The 21059-nt window shown below is 43.3% G+C and overlaps 1 protein-coding gene across 3 annotated transcripts in view; it reads right to left on the bottom strand.

Moving 5' to 3' along the window:
* LOC101855581 overlaps positions 1-21059 on the bottom strand; it is a 76604-nt gene that overhangs the window by 44029 nt on the left and 11516 nt on the right. For 2 of the 3 annotated variants that reach the window (XM_005103207.3, XM_013085291.2), the window contains exon 2: positions 6486-7020. In XM_005103207.3, coding sequence (XP_005103264.2) covers positions 6486-6666 — 181 coding nt within the window. In that variant the 5' untranslated portion in view covers positions 6667-7020. Of the gene's footprint in view, positions 1-6485; positions 7021-15642; positions 15898-21059 lie in introns of those variants that run through there. The other variant, XM_005103205.3, reaches the window with a different exon arrangement.

The raw sequence follows: 21059 nt of genomic DNA, 5'->3' as shown, positions 1-21059 counted from the left end.
TCTCTCTCTCTCTCTCTCTCTCTCTCTCTCTCTCTCTCTCTCTCTCTCTCTTTCTCTTGTTTTCGCACTCTCAGAGGAAAACTACACAAGGTACCGCCCCTTTCGTTCTTAACCATAATTTGTTTTTCTTTTATGGCATGATTCGAGGGAAATTTAAACTTTTTTTTTTTGAAAATCAGAAACTCAGCTTACTTGTGTATTGGTTACAATGTAAAAATGGTGGAAAATCAGGTAATAAAGTGACATTTTGAAAATGTATTTGGGTTGCCACGGTAACGGCTGCCATGTTGAAATTTCATAAAGGAAAGTTTAACTTTCATATCCTTCAGATTCCCCCCCCCCTTTCCAAATATCTCTGTGTCTTTCTCGCGCCCTTCTACCCCCTCCCTCCTCCCCTCCAACCTCATCCCCATGTCTCAAGCTATCTTTATCACTACAGCTTCATTTCTCCTACTCGCTTTCGAGAATCCTGTCCTTGTATTTTATCTCTAATTGCAAATTAGGTCAAGAAGCACTCTAAGAAGCACTTCACTCAAAACAATCGAAGGTTTGTAAAACAAAATTAATTCATTTTCGATCCTCTTTCTCAACTCCTCCACCATTTTATCTCCTTTTATCCCGTCCCTCCTTTTCTTCCATTAAAGAAAAATGAAAGAAAAAAGGGGAAAAAAAAGAACAAACCCTTTTGCCCTCTGTGTCGGGTTCTTAACGAGAAAGAAAAAAGAAAAAATATAAACAAGAGGGTGTTTTCAGCCTCTTACTGACAAGGCGTACGCTAAACACATTTGCAGAACAGGCAAAATCATTATCTATCCTGCTCTTCACCTTATGCTTCCATGGAATTCCCCACACAAAGAAGTCGAGGCAGGTAAAAATCCCTTGACCTGTCTCTGCCTTCACCTTTGTCTTATCCACTTTGTCTGCACAATATTATTGTTCCCTAAAACAAGTTTCTTGTTCTCGACTCCCACTTTCACCCCCCCCCCTCTCTCTCTCTCTTTTTTTCTCTGTCTGTCTTCATAGATCTCTCTCTCTCTCTCTTTCTCTCTCTCTCCCTCCATGTTTTCTAAGGTTCATTCTATTCACTCCTTTCCTCTCTCTCTCATTCTCTGCATAGCCCATTTCTCCCCCTCTCTCCCTTTCTATCACTCCCTTGCTGTTTGTCTGTCTGTCTGTCTGTCTGTCTGTCTGTCTGTCTGTCTGTCTGTCTGTCTGTCTGTCTGTCTGTCTGTCTGTCTGCCAGTCCGTCTCCCCCCCCTCTATACTCTCATACATACGTAAACACAAAAAATGACTATCTCTCGCTCTCCTAGTCTGATATCACTCTCCTCGTCTGATATCTCCCCCCCCCCCCCCATTTCCCCGCCATATCAGTCTACCCGCCCATCTGTCTGTCTCTCTGTTTTTATCCACCGGCAATCTCCCTGCTCCTGTCTCTTTTTCCACTTTCTCTTTCCATTCCTTTTTCCCAAATACATTCTCTCCCTAAACATGCCTTATCTACCTGCAGGTTTTTAACTGCAGGCAGAACTGACTGGAATCGGAAAAGAAAACCGAGTGCGACACAATACGGGGTAATTGGTGATGTATTGCCCACTCATTCTGCAATTCGATTCCACACCGATTACAAAGAAACCCTTGTACAGATAGCTTCTTGAAGATTGCGGATGATCAAATGAGAAAACAAAATGTCTCGGGTCTGTGGATACTTTCAAAACAGACGTTACTGGGAACGTAAATGATACGATAACTTTCGTGCATTCGTGCAGTGACAAAACATGCGTCTCTCTCTCTCTCTCTCTCTCTCTCTCTCTCTCTCTCTCTCTCTCTCTCTCTCTCTCTCTCTCTCTCTCTCTCTTCCCCTTCTCTCTCCCTCTCTCTCCATATCTCTCTTTCCCTCTCTCTCTCTCTCTCTCTCTCTCTCTCTCTCTCTCTCTCTCTCTCTCTCTCTCTCTCTCTCTCTCTCTCTCTCTCTATATATATATATATATATATATATATATATATATATATCCGCGCGCGCGCGCTCCCCCCCGCTCAATAAAACAAAGGAAACGAAACCCTTGTCTTTGAGACTTTAATAAGAAAAAATTCAGTTCCCCTTGTTCAAGCGTTCTTTAAGCATTCGATAATTTTAATTGCCCTCTTGTAACAACCACCCCCACCCCTTTCCAAGAAAAAAAAGAAAGACATTTCCTTCTTCACAGGGTGAACAATAATTCGTCAGATTTCGAATTTGGCACGCTCTTAATTAGGGCTCATATCGGAGAGAGTTTAAAAAAGAAAATCTTCCTCCAGTCTTGAAGAGTGCCCTCACGCATTGATGTCGAAGCTGCGTTCTTTTCTCAAAACTTGTTTACAATTAGCAAGGCGGGAACAATTAAAATGTCAGGGAATCAATCGATAAGCGGTTGCAAATGTGGGAGTTAGAGAGAGAGAGAGAGAGAGAGAGAGAGAGAGAGAGAGAGAGAGAGGGGGGGGGAGAGAGGGAGAGAGAGAGGGAGAGAGAGAGATTTAAAAAAAAGAAAGTTTGAGAAAGAGCGAGAGACTGAGGTAGCAACAGAGAGACAGAGAGAGAGAGAGAGAGAGGGAGAGAGAGAGAGAGAGAGAGAGAGAGAGAGAGAGAGAGAGAGAGAGAGAGAGAGAGAGAGAGAGAGAGACAGAGAATGAAAAGAGAGAAAGAGAAAAAAATAAAAAATAATAAATAGCATTTGTATAGCGCATATCCCCGGTCAACAGCAGGCTCTAAGCGCTTTACACTATATTATTATCCCAGCAGACCATAGAACCCGGGAAGCATACAGTGCAAGCAGCTGATTAAACGCTCAAACACTAACAAACTGACAAGATCTTTCGCTGTCTATAGCCGGGTACCCATTCCCACCTGGGTGAAGTGAGGAAAAGTCGTGTAAAGTGCCTTTCCCAAGGACACAACGTCGGGTCCCTGACGGGATTCGAACCCACGAGTCCGATAGCCTAACCACTAGGCCATCGAGAGAGAGAAAAAAAGACAGAGACAGAGAGATAGAAAAAGAGAAAGAGAACGAGAGAGAGAGAGAGAGAGAGAGTGAGTGAGAGTGAGAGAGAGAGAGAGAGAGAGAGAGAGAGAGAGAGAGAGAGAGAGAGAGAGAGAGAGAGCGAGAGAGAGAGCGAAAGACAGGGGGCGTATTAATTTTGTCTTATAATCAACAAAGGCTTTGACTACTAAAGAAATATTATTTAAATATAAACCGGCTATAAAAAGACACACACTTGGGATATAAATCTTTGTAACAATTGGGTGAGAAGTGGGAACACCCGTGGGTAGCCGTTGCATTGTGCTATCGCAAGTTGATCCCACGCTATAAAGTTCAGCAAAGTTCACGCTAAGACAAAAAGCTGCTAAAAAAATCCCCGACCCGCTAAAGAAAAGACCCTCAAGAACTGGGGTGACGCTGTTGTGAAGTCTGAAAGGACTCAAAAGACTGCGGGTTGTCGGCGTGGGGCCGCGAGGCTCAAGGAAGTAATATTCTGTGACGGAGGCGAGAGAGTGCAGCGGGAGTCGTGAGCAATTAAGTAGGGTTCACATCGAGTGTCTTTCAAATACAGTATGACCAAACTTGCCGGATCGGGCTGGCTAGTGTACTGTAACAGATATTATAAAGACACCCATTTCAGTTAGCCTTGATGAGAGTATGAGGAACTGATCCAGGATAATTGTGCAACAAGGAATACTGAGTCAGAGTATTGCTATTATCATCAGCATTATTATTATCATGATTAACATTCTTCTTCTTCTTCTTCTTCTTCTTCTTCTTCTTCTTCTTCTTCTTCTTCTTCTTCTTCTTCTTCTTCTTCTCCTCGTAATAATTATGGAGACCAGAATAACAGTTCTCTTTTTTCCGTGTGAAGATGAATTATTCTATAATTTAATCTACCCTTGAATAGCATTCAATCGTGACCCAGGAGATAAACCATCGGTTCATATTGGAAAGAACGGTCGCCACCATTCTGCAGAACCTGAAGAAATTCAGGGAGGAGTCAGGAAGGGGTACACGCAGCTTTATAAAGCTGATGAATTGTGTGAGCGCCCAGCAAGCGCCGCGGGGTACCCCACGCGTGAGCAGCTGTCACCTGATTTTGTCTCTTTCTTTCCTGGGCTTTCGACTCCGGTAACTCCCTGCCTCGGCTGAAAGGTTTGTCTGAGAATGAAGGTGAAGGTGAAGACAAAGTGATCCTGGGGTTTGTGATTATTTTCCCTGAGCAGAAACGACTGCGGCACGTGAGGTGCGATTTGACACGCGAGGCAGATCGTTTCTAAAAAGAAAAATATCGCACAATGAGCGGTAAGTTACAGATTCTCGACCGGCGTCTCTGGCGTTGCGGTAAGACGTTTCGCAGTCGTACGCAGGAGACCGGAGTTCGATTCCCGAGAGGGAAAAACATTTTTATTAAGTATCTCGGCCTTTCTGCTTATAAAATTCTCATTAAACTTCAAAGGCTTTAACTTTTGTTGTTAAGTTCAACTCCGTCAAAATATACTCTGGTTTATTTTTCTCCGGGGTAAAGTTCGATTATTTCATGGTGACTTCAAGTATGTATCCACCACTCTCTTGCATCAGAGAAGACCCCCAGTGCTGCTTGAGCAACTGACAAACTCGCTGACCCTTCTTTCCCACTTTTTATCGTTTACTATAAACTGCAAGGGGGGCGTAGCTGCGACAAAAGACTTCCACGGCTCCTTTTGTTCAGGCCGTTCCGCACGACCCCGCCCTTTATTGTGAGGCAAACTGGAATACAGAAATTGTCCCTGACAAGATGACAAAAAAGGGCGTAGTTAAGGTACCAGATTTCACACGTAATCTGCAAACAATGACCGACGATTGGAAATTAACCTTTAGGAAACGTTGGTGTAAGGGGTTCACGGGTAGCGTTGGGACAAACCGTTGTGGTGTCTGAACTTCAAGCGTCCTCCTCCTCGCGGGTGCAATTTATTTTGTTTTCATAATCCATTCAAGGAAGAGAGCTCGCGCGTGCAACTTGAATATTATACAGCTCCATTTCTTTCTCCTATACGCGCTCTTTCTAATTTAACACCCTCCCCCCAAACAAAAAGGCATAACACCTCAACTATTTTTAGCTATGGACACACTTTCTTTCATTCACAATACTTGATTGTGCTTCAGCTGTTTTTCAGCCTCCATCAATCTATCACTCGTCCAATAGTTCTTTGTGTCTTTCTTTATGAGCTCGCCCCCCTCCCCACTATACTCTCTCTTTATAACATGTTTCCTTGTTTTGGTCAGCCATAGTTTCATTCTTTAAAAGTAGTTGAGATCCAGTGGATATTCACTTGAACCACATTGGAATAGTACTATATAACTGGGAAAAGAAGAGAGAAAAAAAGAGCGCCTCGGGCCACTCACCTGAACAAAGTACCCTCTGAAAAAAACCCAACCCTCCATACTTTATTTCCTTGATGCCTCATCCAAGGCAACTCGTCCACCTATCTGACAAACTGTGAAGCCAAAAGGCGCTTTTTTGTGCGACATGGATAAAGCAAGGGCATTTACATAGTTTATGAAGTCAGTAAAGTCGCTCATGCTGATTTACACGAAGAATGTCATGCGCCACGAACTCTTAAATTGCGGTGTAGGTAGCTCTGCTGGGTATACAGTAAGACCACACGATAACGGACATATTTAGCCAAGAACATTTCGTGTAAGATAACAGTAAAAAGAATTGAGATGTAAGGGGAGAGGATCGCACAGAGCATCCTTCAAACACCCGCACACTTATTCATGTAGTTAGAGCAAGAGAGCAGAAAAAGAGACACGCATGATACCTTCAGCACACGTATTACAACATGCGCACAAACTACACTGTTTGTTTGTGAGTTTGTTTGAGTAAACAAAAGCACATCAACGAAATGACGGCCATTAAGTGTCAGAAAAAAGCAATAGTTCGCAAAGCACTCACAACAAAAGGTTTTACGTAAACAGCCATTATAATATAAACACAAACAATGTAAGGGTAAGCAGAAACAATAAACAACAAGCACAGACATATCAAGCACGATCAACAAAACCACACATACATACACACACATACACACACACACACACACACACACACACACACACACACACAGACACACACACATACACACTCACAAGATCTATATGACGCGTATACATAAACACAAACACGCACCACACCCCACGCCCCAGAGACAAGAAACAAGCATGGGGCACAAGACAAATACACAAGCATAACGTGAACAATAAGCGAGTCCACATCAGCCGTCAAAACACAGAGAAGACACACATACACACACACGCGCACACACACACACACACACACACACACACACACACACACACACACACACACAAACACATAACCCCCACTAAAAACACCAACCAAAACAACAACAACAACAACAACAACAAAACAAAAAACAAAACAACCAAACCCAACAATAACAAAATGCATGCAGATATTACCGAAGAATTCCTCCCAGTTGAGTGAGTGTCGGGATATCCGGTCAAGATCTTCAAGACTGACCAGCATCCGATGGTTGGAGGTTCGAGTGCCCCCTTCGTGAGTCATGTTGTTATTGGCATGGAACTCACACAAGGCAGAGGCCGCTTTTCTTGAGGGGGAATATCTCTTTGGGCCGTCCATGGCGCAATAGACGAGCGTTAATCCAGTTCTTTACTCCGTACGTGTTACAGTAACTAATACTTTCAGAGTTCGAAATCACATCTTGGATATGTGCTTAACCGTTCTCATCAGCAGTTTTTCCCAGGTTTATGTCAAATGATAATCCCGAGGAACGAAAACAGTTTATGCATTTTCCTCGTAATTTCTTGTTATCCACGCCAGTCACTGCTAGATATTCCAGACAAGAAATCCGTACGTAGCGAGTGTTACTAATCTTTGGTTCAATGAAGGAATGTTCAGTTCTCAACAATCACGACTGTAAATATCGCACACTGTAGCATGTTACGTCAGCAGAACTTCCCCCTTTGACTCAACCTGTGCAGGAGCCAAGAAAACAGGAATTGTAACAAAAGGACAGGCTGTAAGGAAAACCCCGAGATATCACTTTCGATACGACACGAAAGAAGTTATGGGGGTGGGCTAGACGCTCAGAAACTCTCGGAGAGTTTAAGAATGTATTGGAGGTGAGAGTGATATCAGGGTGGGCGAGGGGATTTTGCGGGATTTTTTTTGCGAAGGAAAGGGGGAGGGGGCGGGGGATCTTGGCTTAATGTGAGTCACGCTAGAAAGAATGAAGCAACCTTAACACAAGATGACCACTCCCACGATCAGCGACAAGACAAAGCGTACTCAAAGTTACTGTCACGATCGAATATTCATGACGCTTTCCACCCACACCCACAATAAACCAGCGAGTGTGTACGGTGACCACGAAAGAGTCGTAAACAGTTCTTATCAAATAGGGCTCGTTGTCTGAAGGGTTAATTCACTAACACGGTTTGTCCCTTGCCAATTTGTTTTACGTCATCAGCGGTTAGACATTACAGCAAAAGTATAAATGAAATCGTCTTAAAAATTTTCAGGCAAAAGAAATGGCACTTTATGTGCGCTTGTGTTTGTGTGTGCGTATGTTTGTGTATGTGAATGTGTGTGTGTGTATGTGTGTATGTGTTTGTGTGCGTATATGTGTGTGTACGTGTGTGTGTGTGTGTGTGTGTGTGTGTGTGTGTGTGTGTGTGTGTGTGTGTGTGTGTGTGAGTGTTTGTATTTTGGTGTGTGTTGGTGTTTGTGTGTGTCAGTGTGTGTATGTGTGTGAGTGTATGTGTTGTGTTTGTTTGTGTCTGTATATCATGTGTGTCTGTGTTTTTCTCTCTTTCTCTTTCTCTGCGTGTCTGTCTCTCTGTCTTTATGTCTTTATCTATCATTCTCTCTCTCTCTCTCTCTCTCTCTCTCTCTCTCTCTCCTCTCTCTCTCTCTCTCTCTCTCTCACGTGTGCGCGTGCGTGTGCGCATGTGTGCCATGTGAGTGAAAGTGAAAAGAAGAGGACGAGTGGAGTGAAAGAAATTTAGGAATTTAGAGAGGAGGAGGGGGAGGGGATGTCGTTCAGCTGAACAACTTCTCACGTCAATCACACGCAGACAATGAGATCAGCAACAAGATTCTAATCCAGACTATAGAAACCGCGAAGGGCGTGGTGGAATCTGATGTGTCTTTAATGAGACAAGCGATAAAATGATCCTCTTGCACGTTTGCCTTATCGTTGTCACGGTAATGTTCTCAACAATTTCGAGCAACTACCGTCACAAGAAGCTGAGCCGACTCCCGTGGTTTGTGAAGCCATAATAGCCTCCTCTCTGGATTGTGTTAAACTAACGAGGGGGAACACGAAGGGTATCAAATGTCTAAAACTCGAGGGGTACATTTATAGGAAGCTCTTCTTCGGCTGTTATTGTTTACACTCGCGAGCTTTAAAGGCAATCTTAAGCCGCCTGCCAAATAGTCTACCATTAGCATCTCATTACAATGTGTACATGTCTACGAGTAAATCCCTTGGAATGTGAGGGAATGTTTGTCAGCTTAGGCAATTTTACACCACCGTTTGGGAAAAGGCCCGACTTTTGTGATTTTCTTTTCTTTTTTTAAAATTTGGTGGTGGTGGTGGTTGGAACGGATATACCGTAAACTAACCCCCCCCCCAAAAAAAAAAAAACACACAACAAAAAACAAAAAACAACCCAAACAAACACACACAACAAACGTACAGGGAAACTGAAACTAGAAGCAAAAAAAAACCCCTCCCTGTTACCTGGACTTATAAAAGAAAAGCAAGGTTGGAAACACGACATTACTTTCAAAAGAAATTTGAAACTTTAACCTTGCCAGAAGCGAATGACCTTGCGAAAGTATTACCCTACCTCATAGAGAAAGAGAGAGCGAGAGGGAGAGAGAGAGATAGAAAGAGAGAGAGTGAGAGGGAGAGAGAGAGGGAATGGGGAGAGAGAGAGAGAGAGAGAGAGAGAGAGAGAGAGAGAGAGAGAGAGAGAGAGAGAGAGAGAGAGAGAGAGAGAGAGAGAGGGGAGAGAAACAGGGAGGGGGGGAGGAGAAAGGGACAGGGGAGAGATAGAGGGAGAGAGAGAGTCAGTGTGTATGTACTTTAATTGTTAGTATAACTTAAAGAAAAAAAGAAAAGAAATTATACAGAGCCTCAAAACAACCTTGATTTATCCATACAATACTATGAACAATCACAAAAAGATGGTTGCTTATTTCCTAGGCCAGAAAACAAATTGATGCTTGCGCAAATTAAGGACTTAAACAGTTAACAACCAGTTACTCCGTTTAAGAATCCGGTTTGGACGGAGAATATCAAGTTTACGTAAATAGGATTATGTTACCTGACATTACCAGAGACGCTCAGAGTCCAGTATCTTAATCCGTACAACGGAATCTCAGAACAATGGACAACAGAGATAATAATATTCAAGAGAAACTCACCCCAAATACAAGGCATAACGCGTTGTGGGTATAATGTATTCTACACGAAAGACTCAGCCACTGATCATCAACACCCCAGTCTACATCCAACAGTAAAATGAAGCGTTGTATTTTAGTTTTGCTAGACTGGGCTGATTTATCTTTCTCCAAAAAAAGACCTGGGTTCAAAATTGGGCCAGACTAATTTTTTTTAAAAGAGAAAAAATAAAACAAAACGAAACCAGCAAACCCATCCAACCAAAACTGGCACGTGCCCAAGGCAAGGCCCCAGTGTACATGAGACACGGCATGCACTGTTACTGTGGTTGTCTCGCCCATTGTTAACCCAATTGAACACGACGCGTCAACATTATGGAAGAATCAGCGCGTCGTGTATACATAAATCGACAGAGCGATTATATTTGTCGCGCCACTTATCCTATATAATGGCGATGGATTTCATTTGCGTCAATTTTCCCTGTATTTCAACCGATGGTACGGTATGCGTTTAACACTTCCCTCTACATAGTCAGTTAATTTTATTGGCAAGGAACCTCCGCTTTAAGTTCCTCTCCGATTTGAGCAAACTTGGAGAGTGGAGATAAGCTTGAAAAACTCAAATAAAGTAAATTTAAACGAACAACTTGTTGGAGATTCAAGCTAGGGTTGCTCACACCGCAGTGTGAATTCACGACACACCCATAATGAGGAAAATAGCAGACCGTCAATGAAACCACGGGATGCAAGGTAGAGAGAGTACAATAAGGCGACGATAAATTCGATATGAATATAAAACTATGAAAATCGATAAACAAAAAGACATTTCAACTGGAACACAGGCTGAAGCGAGTTGTACTTTACAGCATACCGGCAAAATGAGATCATCCACATTTTTCCAGGGGAGGGGAAGGGCAGAATAGAACAATTTTAAAAAGTAAAAGGAAGAAGGAAGTACGGAGAACACAAAGGTCGCACCTACCTACCAACAGCCCGTTAAATTGATCATCAAAGAGCAAAAGAGAAAGAGAGGGGGGGGGGGGTATTGATAATTACAAATTGCGCCACATTTCTGAGGGAGACAAAGGGTTAACAGATGACAGGTGAGAAGATAACACACTCGAGGGTCACCACACCAGCTGTTTGCACCCGCCGTGCATTGGGTCACATACACGATCTGGGTCGAACAAATTATGTGCTCCAGAAAAATAGAAACGGGGAAAACCGACGACTGCAAGGGAAGAAATCCAGAAGAAAGTCTGTTGTTGTTGTTGTTGTTGTTGTTGCTGTTGTTGCTGATGTTGCTGATGTTGCTGCTGCTGCTGTTGTTGTTGTTGTTGTTATTGTTGATACTGTTTTGTTGTTGTTGTTGTTGTTGCTACTGTTGTTGTTGTGAACTGCAGTCTAGTCTATTGCAAAATGAAGGCCACACCCCCAGGAGCAGATTTGGCTGATTGTTGCAACATAAAGGAGTAAAGGAACACATTGCAACAGAGAACCCACCAACTGCCTATCAAGAGCACATTACCATCAACGATCCCTGCCAGGCACAAAGCACAAATAAACTACTCCGCCCTGAAACTATTCAACAGAACAACGACCAATTTATTTCGCAGGGTTTAGAGTAATGGGTTCTTCATATTAAAAAGAACCCCACAACAAAACCAAAAAAAACAAAATCAACCCCCACCCTCCACCTCAGCACACACACACACACACACACACACACACACACACACACACACACACACACACACACACATATTATGTATAAAGATGTAGTTTCCCATGAAGCTGTGAGATCATTGAAGGAGTCACATGACCATGGATCACGTGATAGCAAAAACAAATTACGTTACACGCAGGACTGAACGTCGCAGGTTTACAGGGCAAGAGAATCCAGCTAAATAAACAAGACAGCATCAAAACATAACAGTCAGTGGCCAAGGGGAAAATTGGATTCTGGGGTTCTGACAGAGGCAACATGTGTCTGTATATCTTAAAAGCATTCTTGGAGTAGGAGGAGTGGAAGGAAAAGAAGAAAAATCCCCCTCCCCTCAAAAATAAAAAAAAGGGAAAAGACAAAAGAAGTGTATGTTAGAAGAGCTTCCTTGACGATCAACCGAGATGCCAAACATTTGAATGCTCAGTGTCAAGTTCGGTTGTAGTGAACAGTGAACAGACATGTCGTATGTCTAGTCAACTCGAGAGAGACCACATTTATCTTGGGCAAATTAGGATAAGAAAGGCACCGAAAAAAGACGGAGAAGGAGACTACACAAGGGCACCCATCAATAAATTGCTAAAAAATGTAGGACAATTAGACTAAGCTGCCTATTGAAAAGCATGGATATGGAAAAGTGGAACAGAAAAGTTCACAACAATAATAATATGTCTTTTTCTTTAAACTGTAGGTGTTTTTAAGCCCACTGCCCCCCAAGACACCATTTAGATTATTTAGAAGGCAGGCTTCCGACCCTCCCTGTCACGGACTGGGAGGGACACATCATTCCAGCAGAAAGACCGAGATACTCGATAATATTTTCTCCTTATTCGGGAGTCGAACTCGGGTTCTTTATTGTCTGTGATAGAACGACTATCGTCTTTTAAACAGCCTGTTAAAAATATCTACACACATTCCTTACACTTTAGATAACAGGATTCTATTGAGGGCCATTTGATAATACAATAAGTACCACTTGGCTCGATGATGATGATGCAAGGTTTAATAGCTACGCGTTTGCTCTCACGTACACATATATCACAAAGAAAGAAACTGTTGAACAGATTGTAGTTAAGTGTCAGGTAGCATGATAATGGAGATATTTGTTGTTGTTGTTGTTGTTGTTGTTGTTATTGTTGTTGTTGTTGTTGTTGTCATTATAATTGTTCTTGTGTTGTTTCTGCTGTGTTATAGAAGCTCATTGTTGTTATTGTTATTGTACCCTCCTTGTCGTTATGGTTCTTGCTATTGTCACTGCTTTTACAGTTGTTGCTCAGTTGGAGCTAGAGCAATAACAACCGCTACGTTTCGCCAGGAACAAAGTAGGATAGTGATAACAAAAAGTATACAAGTAGGAAGAACAGACGGTGCCACAACTACCACCAATCAGCCACACAGAAAAACAAGCTCAGGTGGTACGTACGAGCATTTCTCATTATAACTTCACAAGTAAATCTTTGTACATACGCCATTTGATAACGATCCCGATATGTGCTCGGATCGGTTAAGACCGTGGAGATAACTAGCACACGCTACGTGCTGTGTATACCGTAGAAAAAAAGCAAACGGGGTCATAAACATCCCAATTGCTAAATATTTGGTAAATTCAGCAACGAATTAATATTAATTTCAACTATAATATTTTATCTAAACTACCCATGCCCTTCACTCTTATGATAAACAACTAATTCGAAATCCTTGAAAGATGGTAATTTGCATTATTACTCATTTGCATTACTGGTCATTTGCATACAATTTTCGTTGTCCTTTCCCCCTACAAAGGGCGGCTTTCTTCATTTGCACATCTATTTTTGTTTTATATGTTTACGTCACAACGTTAGTCCGCTGCTGACTTAGAAGTTTTACACCATATCCGCAGAGGCACGGCTGCTTTTTAAAAAAACCCCCCCCCCCAACCCCTAAACAGAATAAGACAGCACAAAAGCTAAAAATAAGTGTACATGTATAAGAAGCAAGCCCGCGTCCGAGTGTCCACCTCCCACCAGCGTCCAATCATTCATCCGGGCCTGTCAGGGCTGTCTACCTGTCTATCCCACGTGTAACGTCTACCTGTCTATCCCACGTGTAACGTCTACCTGTACGTGTCTTCATCACGTCTTCTCCGCTACCTCAGAGTCAAAGCCTGCATGGTCACTACTTCCGCGTCTACAGTGAGGTTGGGTTTTTTTTCGTTTACTCTTCCCTTTTTTGTCCTTAAAAAACATATAACTGACTCGTTTCTGCCTTCTTGAAATCCCCCACACCTTTTCTGTGTTGCTCAAGTAGAATACCACGTGACCACCGACATGATCTGCAGTGTAAATAGGAGTGCAAAACAACTAAAATCAATTACATGTACATAGTGGCGATGGATTCTTAAAATAGCAAATAGAAAGAACAGTTTACAGGAAAATGCTGAACCGGACAAATGCCTTAATGTTAATAATATATAATGCGCAATACTTTATCCAACTCCGAGAATATCAGCTTAAACGCTTTGTTCCTTCAACCCTCTTTCCTCCCTCAACTCACACAAACACATAGCCGAAAAAACCCAAACAAAAACAAACCCAAACAAAAATCAGAAGATAAAGAGAAGACCAGACCGGTACAACAAAAGGCCCCCAGATGGGCCTTGTCAAAATGTCAACGGTTAGATCTCTGCCTCACAATGGAAGCCGTTGAATGGAAGACGATTGCAGCGTCCCAGGAGGCAGGAGCAACCGTTTCCACATTCTTTTGTAAACGAATCGTCTCTCTCTCTCTCTCTCTCTCTCTCTCTCTCTCTCTCTCTCTCTCTCTCTCTCTCTCTCTCTCTCTCTCTCGTCATTCCCCCTCTCTCCCTCTATTTAATTCTCACTCTCTCTTTCACTTTCTCCCCCCCCCTCTCTCTCTCTCTTTCTCTCTCTCGCTCTCGCTCGCTCGCTTTCTCTCTCTCGCTCGCTCTCTCTCCTCTCACTATGCCAGTTCTGTGATCTCGATTGAATCAAACTTCTTCTCATTGTCCTACTTCAATCTCTACTTTCTTTCTTCAGTCTTTCCTATTCTCAATTCTCTCATTTTCTCTGACCACCCCCTCCCCCCTCTCTCTCCCATCTCTCTCTCTCTCTCTCTCTCTCTCTCTCTCTCTCTCTCTCTCTCTCTCTCTCTCTCTTTCTTTGTCCTTCTCTTTTCCTCTTTCTCTCTCAGCTCACGTTCCTCTTTTTCTCAGCCTGTGTGTTTTCACGTTCGCCAAAGTGCATGTGTGTGTATGTGTGTGTGTCTGTCTGTTTGTGACTGTATGTCTGCACCCCCCTCCTCAGCATTTCTCTCTCAGTATCCCATCTACTACGCATGAAAAACTCCCCTTACGAACTAAAAAACCTTCATCAAATCACAGCAGGCTAAAATTACAATTTAACTTAACAGTTGAATATATTCTGGTAACATTTTGCTGGGGCTTATACGAGACAGGTGTTGTGTGCAGGATTACGGCAAGCTTCAAGTTACACTGGTAGAGCAAAGGGATTTCCACGTAGATAAGAGTCCGAAACAGAAACCAATGAGTCAGGCTGTGACAAAGCAACCCACCACAGTCCATTGTTTTCTCAGAATACGTTAGGAAAAGACAAATGAAAGACTTGCTTAAAATGTATGCGTCATAGATTGCATTTTCCTTTCATGCAAATAAAAAACACTTTCTGGCCATATCCTGCACTGAACAATAATGAAAGCTCGGTAGTACTCTGTGCTGACGATTAAGTTATGCTAAGCGTAAAGTAGTAAAAGCTAAGAAAAAATCCAACGAACCTATAATGAGGGGAAGACCCCAAAGAAACACCCACTATCCATCATCCATCCGCGTTATGATCTATGATGAGAGGATTGTACGGAGCTGCTGAAGTTTGGTCCTCTCATCGTCGATGTTGTCGTTCTTAAGTGCCCTTAATCTTATTACTACAGTTGTTGTTATCTTTGCTATTGTTGTATTTAAACTGTACTTTTTAACCGGTGAGCACAATGAAGCCCACATTTTGCCTTAAAATGATAAAGACAACAGTAGGACTAAAAGGAAATAGAAGCTCCAGACCACACCAGTGTGCCTACCCTCTAGCCCCTCTCCCCACCCACTCCCACATCTATTTGAGTCCTGTTGACCGATACGCTTATACAGAAAAGGAGGGTGACTAAACCGTTTTCGATCTAATTGGATGTTCAAATGCTTTCTGAAACAGGTGTTTTGGTATTCCTGCTACTTAACACAATCTTTTTTTTAAAGCTGAGGCCAAAGCCCTCTAAAATGCACAGATAATGACGAACGACACAGACATCTGCAGAGGTATATTCTCATAACAACAATCTTCTCCAAAATCACCAAACGTAGTACTCGAGGGGAAAAACAAACAAACAAACAAACAAACAAACAAACAACATCAACAGCAACAACAACAAAAATTTCCCCCAGCTGTAAAGATTCAAATTACTTGGTTAAAATCCTTGGACTGCAAGCGATAACACAATTCACACGACTTTTCCTTTTTCCAAGAAATATAAGTACATCACTGAAAATTGACAACACAATCATGTTCACACCTCATTAATTAATTAAGTGAAAAGAGAAACAGTTAAAGCCACATCTCCAGAAAAAAAACATCATCTGCTGCATACGTCACTTCAACACTGGGAACGCAATCCGCTATCTGCCCCTGATGGTCAACTTCGCGACTAAACAAGCGGGTCTCGGGGTTGTGTTTACTTTCTGAGCCGTGTGTCCCCCACACACGCGCCCCTTCGTCTCTCTCTCTCTCTCCCCCTCTCTCTCCCCCTCTCTCTCCCTCTCTCAACCCCGCTCTCTCTCTCTCTTTCTCTCTTGCTCAAGCGCGCAGTCCCGGCGCAGAATTGAGTGACGTCGTGACGCGCTTTTTTTGTTTGATGAACACCTGAGTAGAGTTATAAACGGCGCGTACGCCAGTTATGTAGTAAGCCTTTTAGTACACAGGCCCGTCCCGATCCTATATGTGACGACGGGAGTGAAGAGAGAGAGAGAGAGAAAGAGAGAGAGAGAGAGAGAGAGAGAGAGAGAGAGAGAGAGAGAGAGAGAGAGAGAGAGAGAGAGAGAGAGAGAGAGAGAGGGGATGGGTGAATGCTTGTGTGGACGTGTTAGAGTAAAGAGACAAGTCGGAGATTGCAATTGTGTGAGTGTGTGTGTGTGTGTGCGTGTGTGTGTGTGTGTGTGTGTGTGTGTGTGTTTGTGTGTGTGTGTTTGTGTATAATATATGCGTGGGCGTGCGTTTGTGTGCGTGAGATAGACAGATAGATAGATAGATAGGTAGATAGGGACGGACAGAGAGATGGAGAGAGAAAAAGAGTGTGGGGAGTGACAGAGAGAGGGGGGAGGGCGAGAGAGAAAGAGAGAGAAAGAGAGAGAAAGAAAGAGAGAGGAAGAGAGAGAGGGAGAACGAGAGAGAGAGAGAGAGAGAGAGAGAGAGAGGGAGAGAGAGAGAGAAAGAGAGAGAGAGAGAGAGGGAGAGGGGGAGGAAAAGAGGAGACGGAGGGAGGGGACTGATGTGGAGAGATTATAAGAATTGTGAGTGCATGTGTACGCATAAATGTGTATCAATGCCGGTTTGAGCACTCGGTACGGAAGTAGGATTATCAAACCGTTTCCCAAATAATAAAAACAAAAAACATTTTCGAATATTCCACCCCCCCCCCCCCCCCAAAAATGCAAAAACTATTTAAAAAAATACGCAGGCATGCAAAAAGGGATTGTCAACCCAACCTCCCCTCATCTTCCCCAACAATACACTCCGAAATTCTTAATCAAGCCGCAAGTAACTGTTATTCGGTCCTGAGGAATTTCTCACGCTTCAACATTCGCCATCTGAGACGACCAAACGAAACACGGAGGAGTGGCGCTTTGGTATAGAATCTAAATGTCCAGTGAGACTCGTCCAAACCGCGCAAACTGCCGAGAGGGGAAAGGGATCCGTTCTCTATTACTGGAAAGAAAGGTGCGCTAAACTAGGTTGGATCAAGTTCAATGGGTGTGGTTTTGATCAATTGACTCTGAGGTGTGTGCGCTATTCTCAGATGTCTGGTCTTGTAATCATATGTGTTGTGTATCCATACTAGAGTCGGGAAAGGGGGGGGGGGGGGGGTTGTGTCGGGGCGCACCTGTCGAAAATAGTTCAGCCACGTCACCGCCACGGCTTGATTACTTTCATTCATCTTTCATTCTATCTGCTTGTCGTTCTTGAGCCCATCTGTAGATATGTTGCTTGGTATTTGCTGCTGTCTGTTGGTGTCTGCATGTCTGTTTGTATATATAGATATATGCACACTGCATTTTCACCTCGAACGCACGAGTGCACACAAACATAAAAACACACGCACATACACACGCGCGCACAAACTCAATACTATACTTTCCTTTTCAAATGCATATTACATGACCCCCCTCCTCCCCTCTCTCTCAGACACACAAACTCATTGTTCATATCCCTTACCCTTACACCTCCACACATTACCCACGACCCTCACACACTCACACACTCACACACACACACACACACACACACATACACACACACACACCCCACACACAAACACACACACACACACACACACACATTCACACAATGACACACACACACTCCTTTGCTCTCCACACCCTGTCCCGCACCGCTAGCTACAGATGTTACCTCCGTATTCTGCGCACGTCGTCTTTCATTGACGACGCAATCCTAATGAGTGACGCACATGAAGGTGTTCCGAGCCTTTTTACGACATGTCCTGAAAATATATTTTCACCCAAACACGCCAAGTCTTTTCACGCGCAACTCATCGATAGGCAAAGGGTTTCAAGCACGCAAGCAAACTCTACACCTCACAAAGGTTTAAAAAGCATTAAAACACAATACAGTCAGAGGACGCCTCGTATAATTAATTTTCTGAACTTTAGAGAACACCACGGGGTGCATAACAACTGTAGTAAACTAAGGAATATAATGCATGGAGGGAGGTAACATGTCTACCTTTCGGTAATCGAAGTTATATTATATGGGACTTTTTCGTCTGCCTGCCAACAGAATATTTTTATACAACTTGCCACTCACAACGAACGAAGCGGTGCATAGAGTGTACACAGAGAAATATAGTTTACACACACAAGGAGAGGGAAATGCGGTTCCTAAAAGTAGCCCAAGGACATCGAATATAAATACAGATGGAATTTCCAGCAGTCCTAGACGATAAGTTTACAAAACACGCAAAGACCCGGGGACAGAAAGAGGGGCACACAGGTCGAAAGGAAGGAAAAGAAGGGAGTCAAAGGACGTGGGGGAGGGGTGGAGTACGGTAGGGTGGTGGTGGGTGGGGGTCGCAGAGTACTGTTTTAGGTTCATGTTCTGGGGTCCATATGGACAGGCCAAGGTGCATAATATCCCCGGTGAACTTACGCAGGTACAATTCAACGTTTGTCTGTCTACCTAACTTTGAGTCCTCTCGGTCTCTCTCTGTCTTTCTCTGTCTCTCTCTGTCTCTTTCTCTCTCTCTCTCTCTGTCTGTCTGTCTGTCTGTCTGCCTGCCTGTCTGTCTGTCTCGCTCTTGCTTTCTTTATCGTTCGTTCAATGTTTTCTTGTTTCCCTATTCTTCACTACTCTGTCACTATCTCTTTCTCTTTGTGCATCTTTTCTGAAAGGTGCACACCAATAGCAGTAAGGTATCGATAGGTGGGAGCTTCAACTCAGAGTAACAACACACATTAAAGAATGCCCAGGAGGGGAATCCAACCTGGATCACCGAAATCAACATGAAACCAGCTGGGATTACGGGGCATTTGTAATCAGATCCATTCGATTCAGGATTTCGTTTTAGTAAGCATTTTACGACACTTCAAACATGCATTGGTTAAAAAAAAAGTTCTGCGTGCAGAGTAACATACCCAGAAAAGAAGGAACAGAGATAATGACGATAGCCGTTTGACAGGACAGGAGCAAAGCACATCAAAGCACCCGCCAACTACTAACAAGTTCAGGACGATAGGTTTATGACGAGTAGCGCGATAAAAGTTACAACGCTCAAAGAACAGGTTAGGATATAAAAGCAACAGCGAACAGAAGCAAAAAGGGCAGACCACACCAGAGCGTATACCAACCACCCACAGATTCAGAGAAGTGGGTCGTTGGCGGGTGTTCAGACGTGGTTTGCTCCTTCTTTCCTATCAAACATCTATCGTCCTTTTTGGTGTTTGTTACTCTCTTGTAACACCTCTAATCTTCGGTACTTACGTTACCTAATCGTGTTGCAAGTGCGCTGCTCTAAAACTTACTAAACCTCTGGAGATTCAGAGAAGACACATCCGGACAACTTGGGGACAACGAACGCGAACCGCACACGACAGGGGTCATCCCCTTCGGCCAGGTCAATTAAGGTCACCTTCCATACATCATGTAGAATACGCCATATTATCTTCCATCAGGCCCGTTCTATCCTCGAGCGCGGACCACGAGTAGTGCGAAAGGGGAAGGGGTCAAACGTGCACTGTTTGGTCACCCGTTATCGAGTTACACATCTTCTAGCGGACTCCCCAAGACAAACACTAAGAAAAAGCGTCAAATTTGCACAGTGCCTTCGAGTGCATCCGTGTATTGCTTTATAAATTTGTTTTGACTGAAATGAAGACTTTTATGAGAGAGACAGAGAGAGAGAGAGAGAGAGAGAGAGAGAGAGAGAGAGAGAGAGAGAGAGAGAGAGAGAGAGAGAGAGAAAGAAAGAGAGAGAGAGAAAGAGAGGGAGAGAAAGAGGGAGAGAGAGATAGTGTGTGTATGTAAGTGTGTGTTTGTCAGTTCTGTTTAAGTCTGAGTAACCAGTTTGAGTAGCGAGGAGCACAGAGACACAATGACAGTCATATTTAGAGCTGGAAAAAGCAAGACAAATAACAGACAGACAGACAGGCAGACAGGCAGACAGACAGGCAAAAAGACAGACAGACAGACAGACAGACAGACAGACAGACAGACAGACAGACAGACAGACAGACAGAAAAGAGAGAAGTAAAGAAGTAGGACCTGCCAGTGACTGTGGCGCCCTCCAGCTAGTCGCGTCCTTTCTGGACTGAGAATGCAGCCGGACAGACTGGGTGGCCTCATGTTTGGACAGTCCAACAGTAACACCCGTGTTTGTTCGGTGACATATACACCGGCCAAAATCCTCACCGCGAGCGGAATGTGCACTCTTAGCAGTATCGTATACGCCCGAAAGGACATTTCAGCAACTGTTTTTTGGTTTTTTGTTGTGTTATTGTCATTTTAAGGCCAGTTAAAGACCTTATTGGACAAAGAAGGCGGAACGCTTGACCACATAGCTAAAAGGAAGAAGGAAATAGAAAGAAAGAAAACGTAGACAGCAAACCAAGTTTGGTTTCTTTTGTCTGATTTGAGCATAGATGACGAAGTGAAAAGAAGATCAACCATGTGATTAAGGCAATTAAGAGCTTGGGAAAAGCAAGACAGACTGACAAAAATTATAAATGGAAAGAAAAGAAGAAGGACCTACCAGTGGTGCTCTCCAATCACCACCCACTGATGTTCAGGCGTGTCATTCTACGTTACTAATTAAGTACGTTGCACCTCCATCTGGTGTTCAATGGTCCTCTTTGTCTCATCAAAGCCACTGTAATGTGACTGATAATATAGTCTCATAGTACCGTGTGTATTTAACATGTCTGAACTTGTCTTTGTCTTCCAGCAAACTAGCATGGGTCTATATTTGTGGTTGATTGTTATAGTCCCTCAAAAAGTAGTGAAAATATAACTGATCAAAAGAGTGACAGTTGTATTACGCCATAAGCGCATAATTTCAGAACAGCTACCACCTCTCTCTCTCTCTCTCTCTCTCT

This window comes from Aplysia californica, unplaced genomic scaffold (assembly GCF_000002075.1).
Source record: "Aplysia californica isolate F4 #8 unplaced genomic scaffold, AplCal3.0 scaffold00363, whole genome shotgun sequence".
NCBI classification, from domain to species: Eukaryota; Metazoa; Mollusca; class Gastropoda; order Aplysiida; family Aplysiidae; genus Aplysia; species Aplysia californica.
This window is presented reverse-complemented; position numbering and strand designations above follow the sequence as displayed.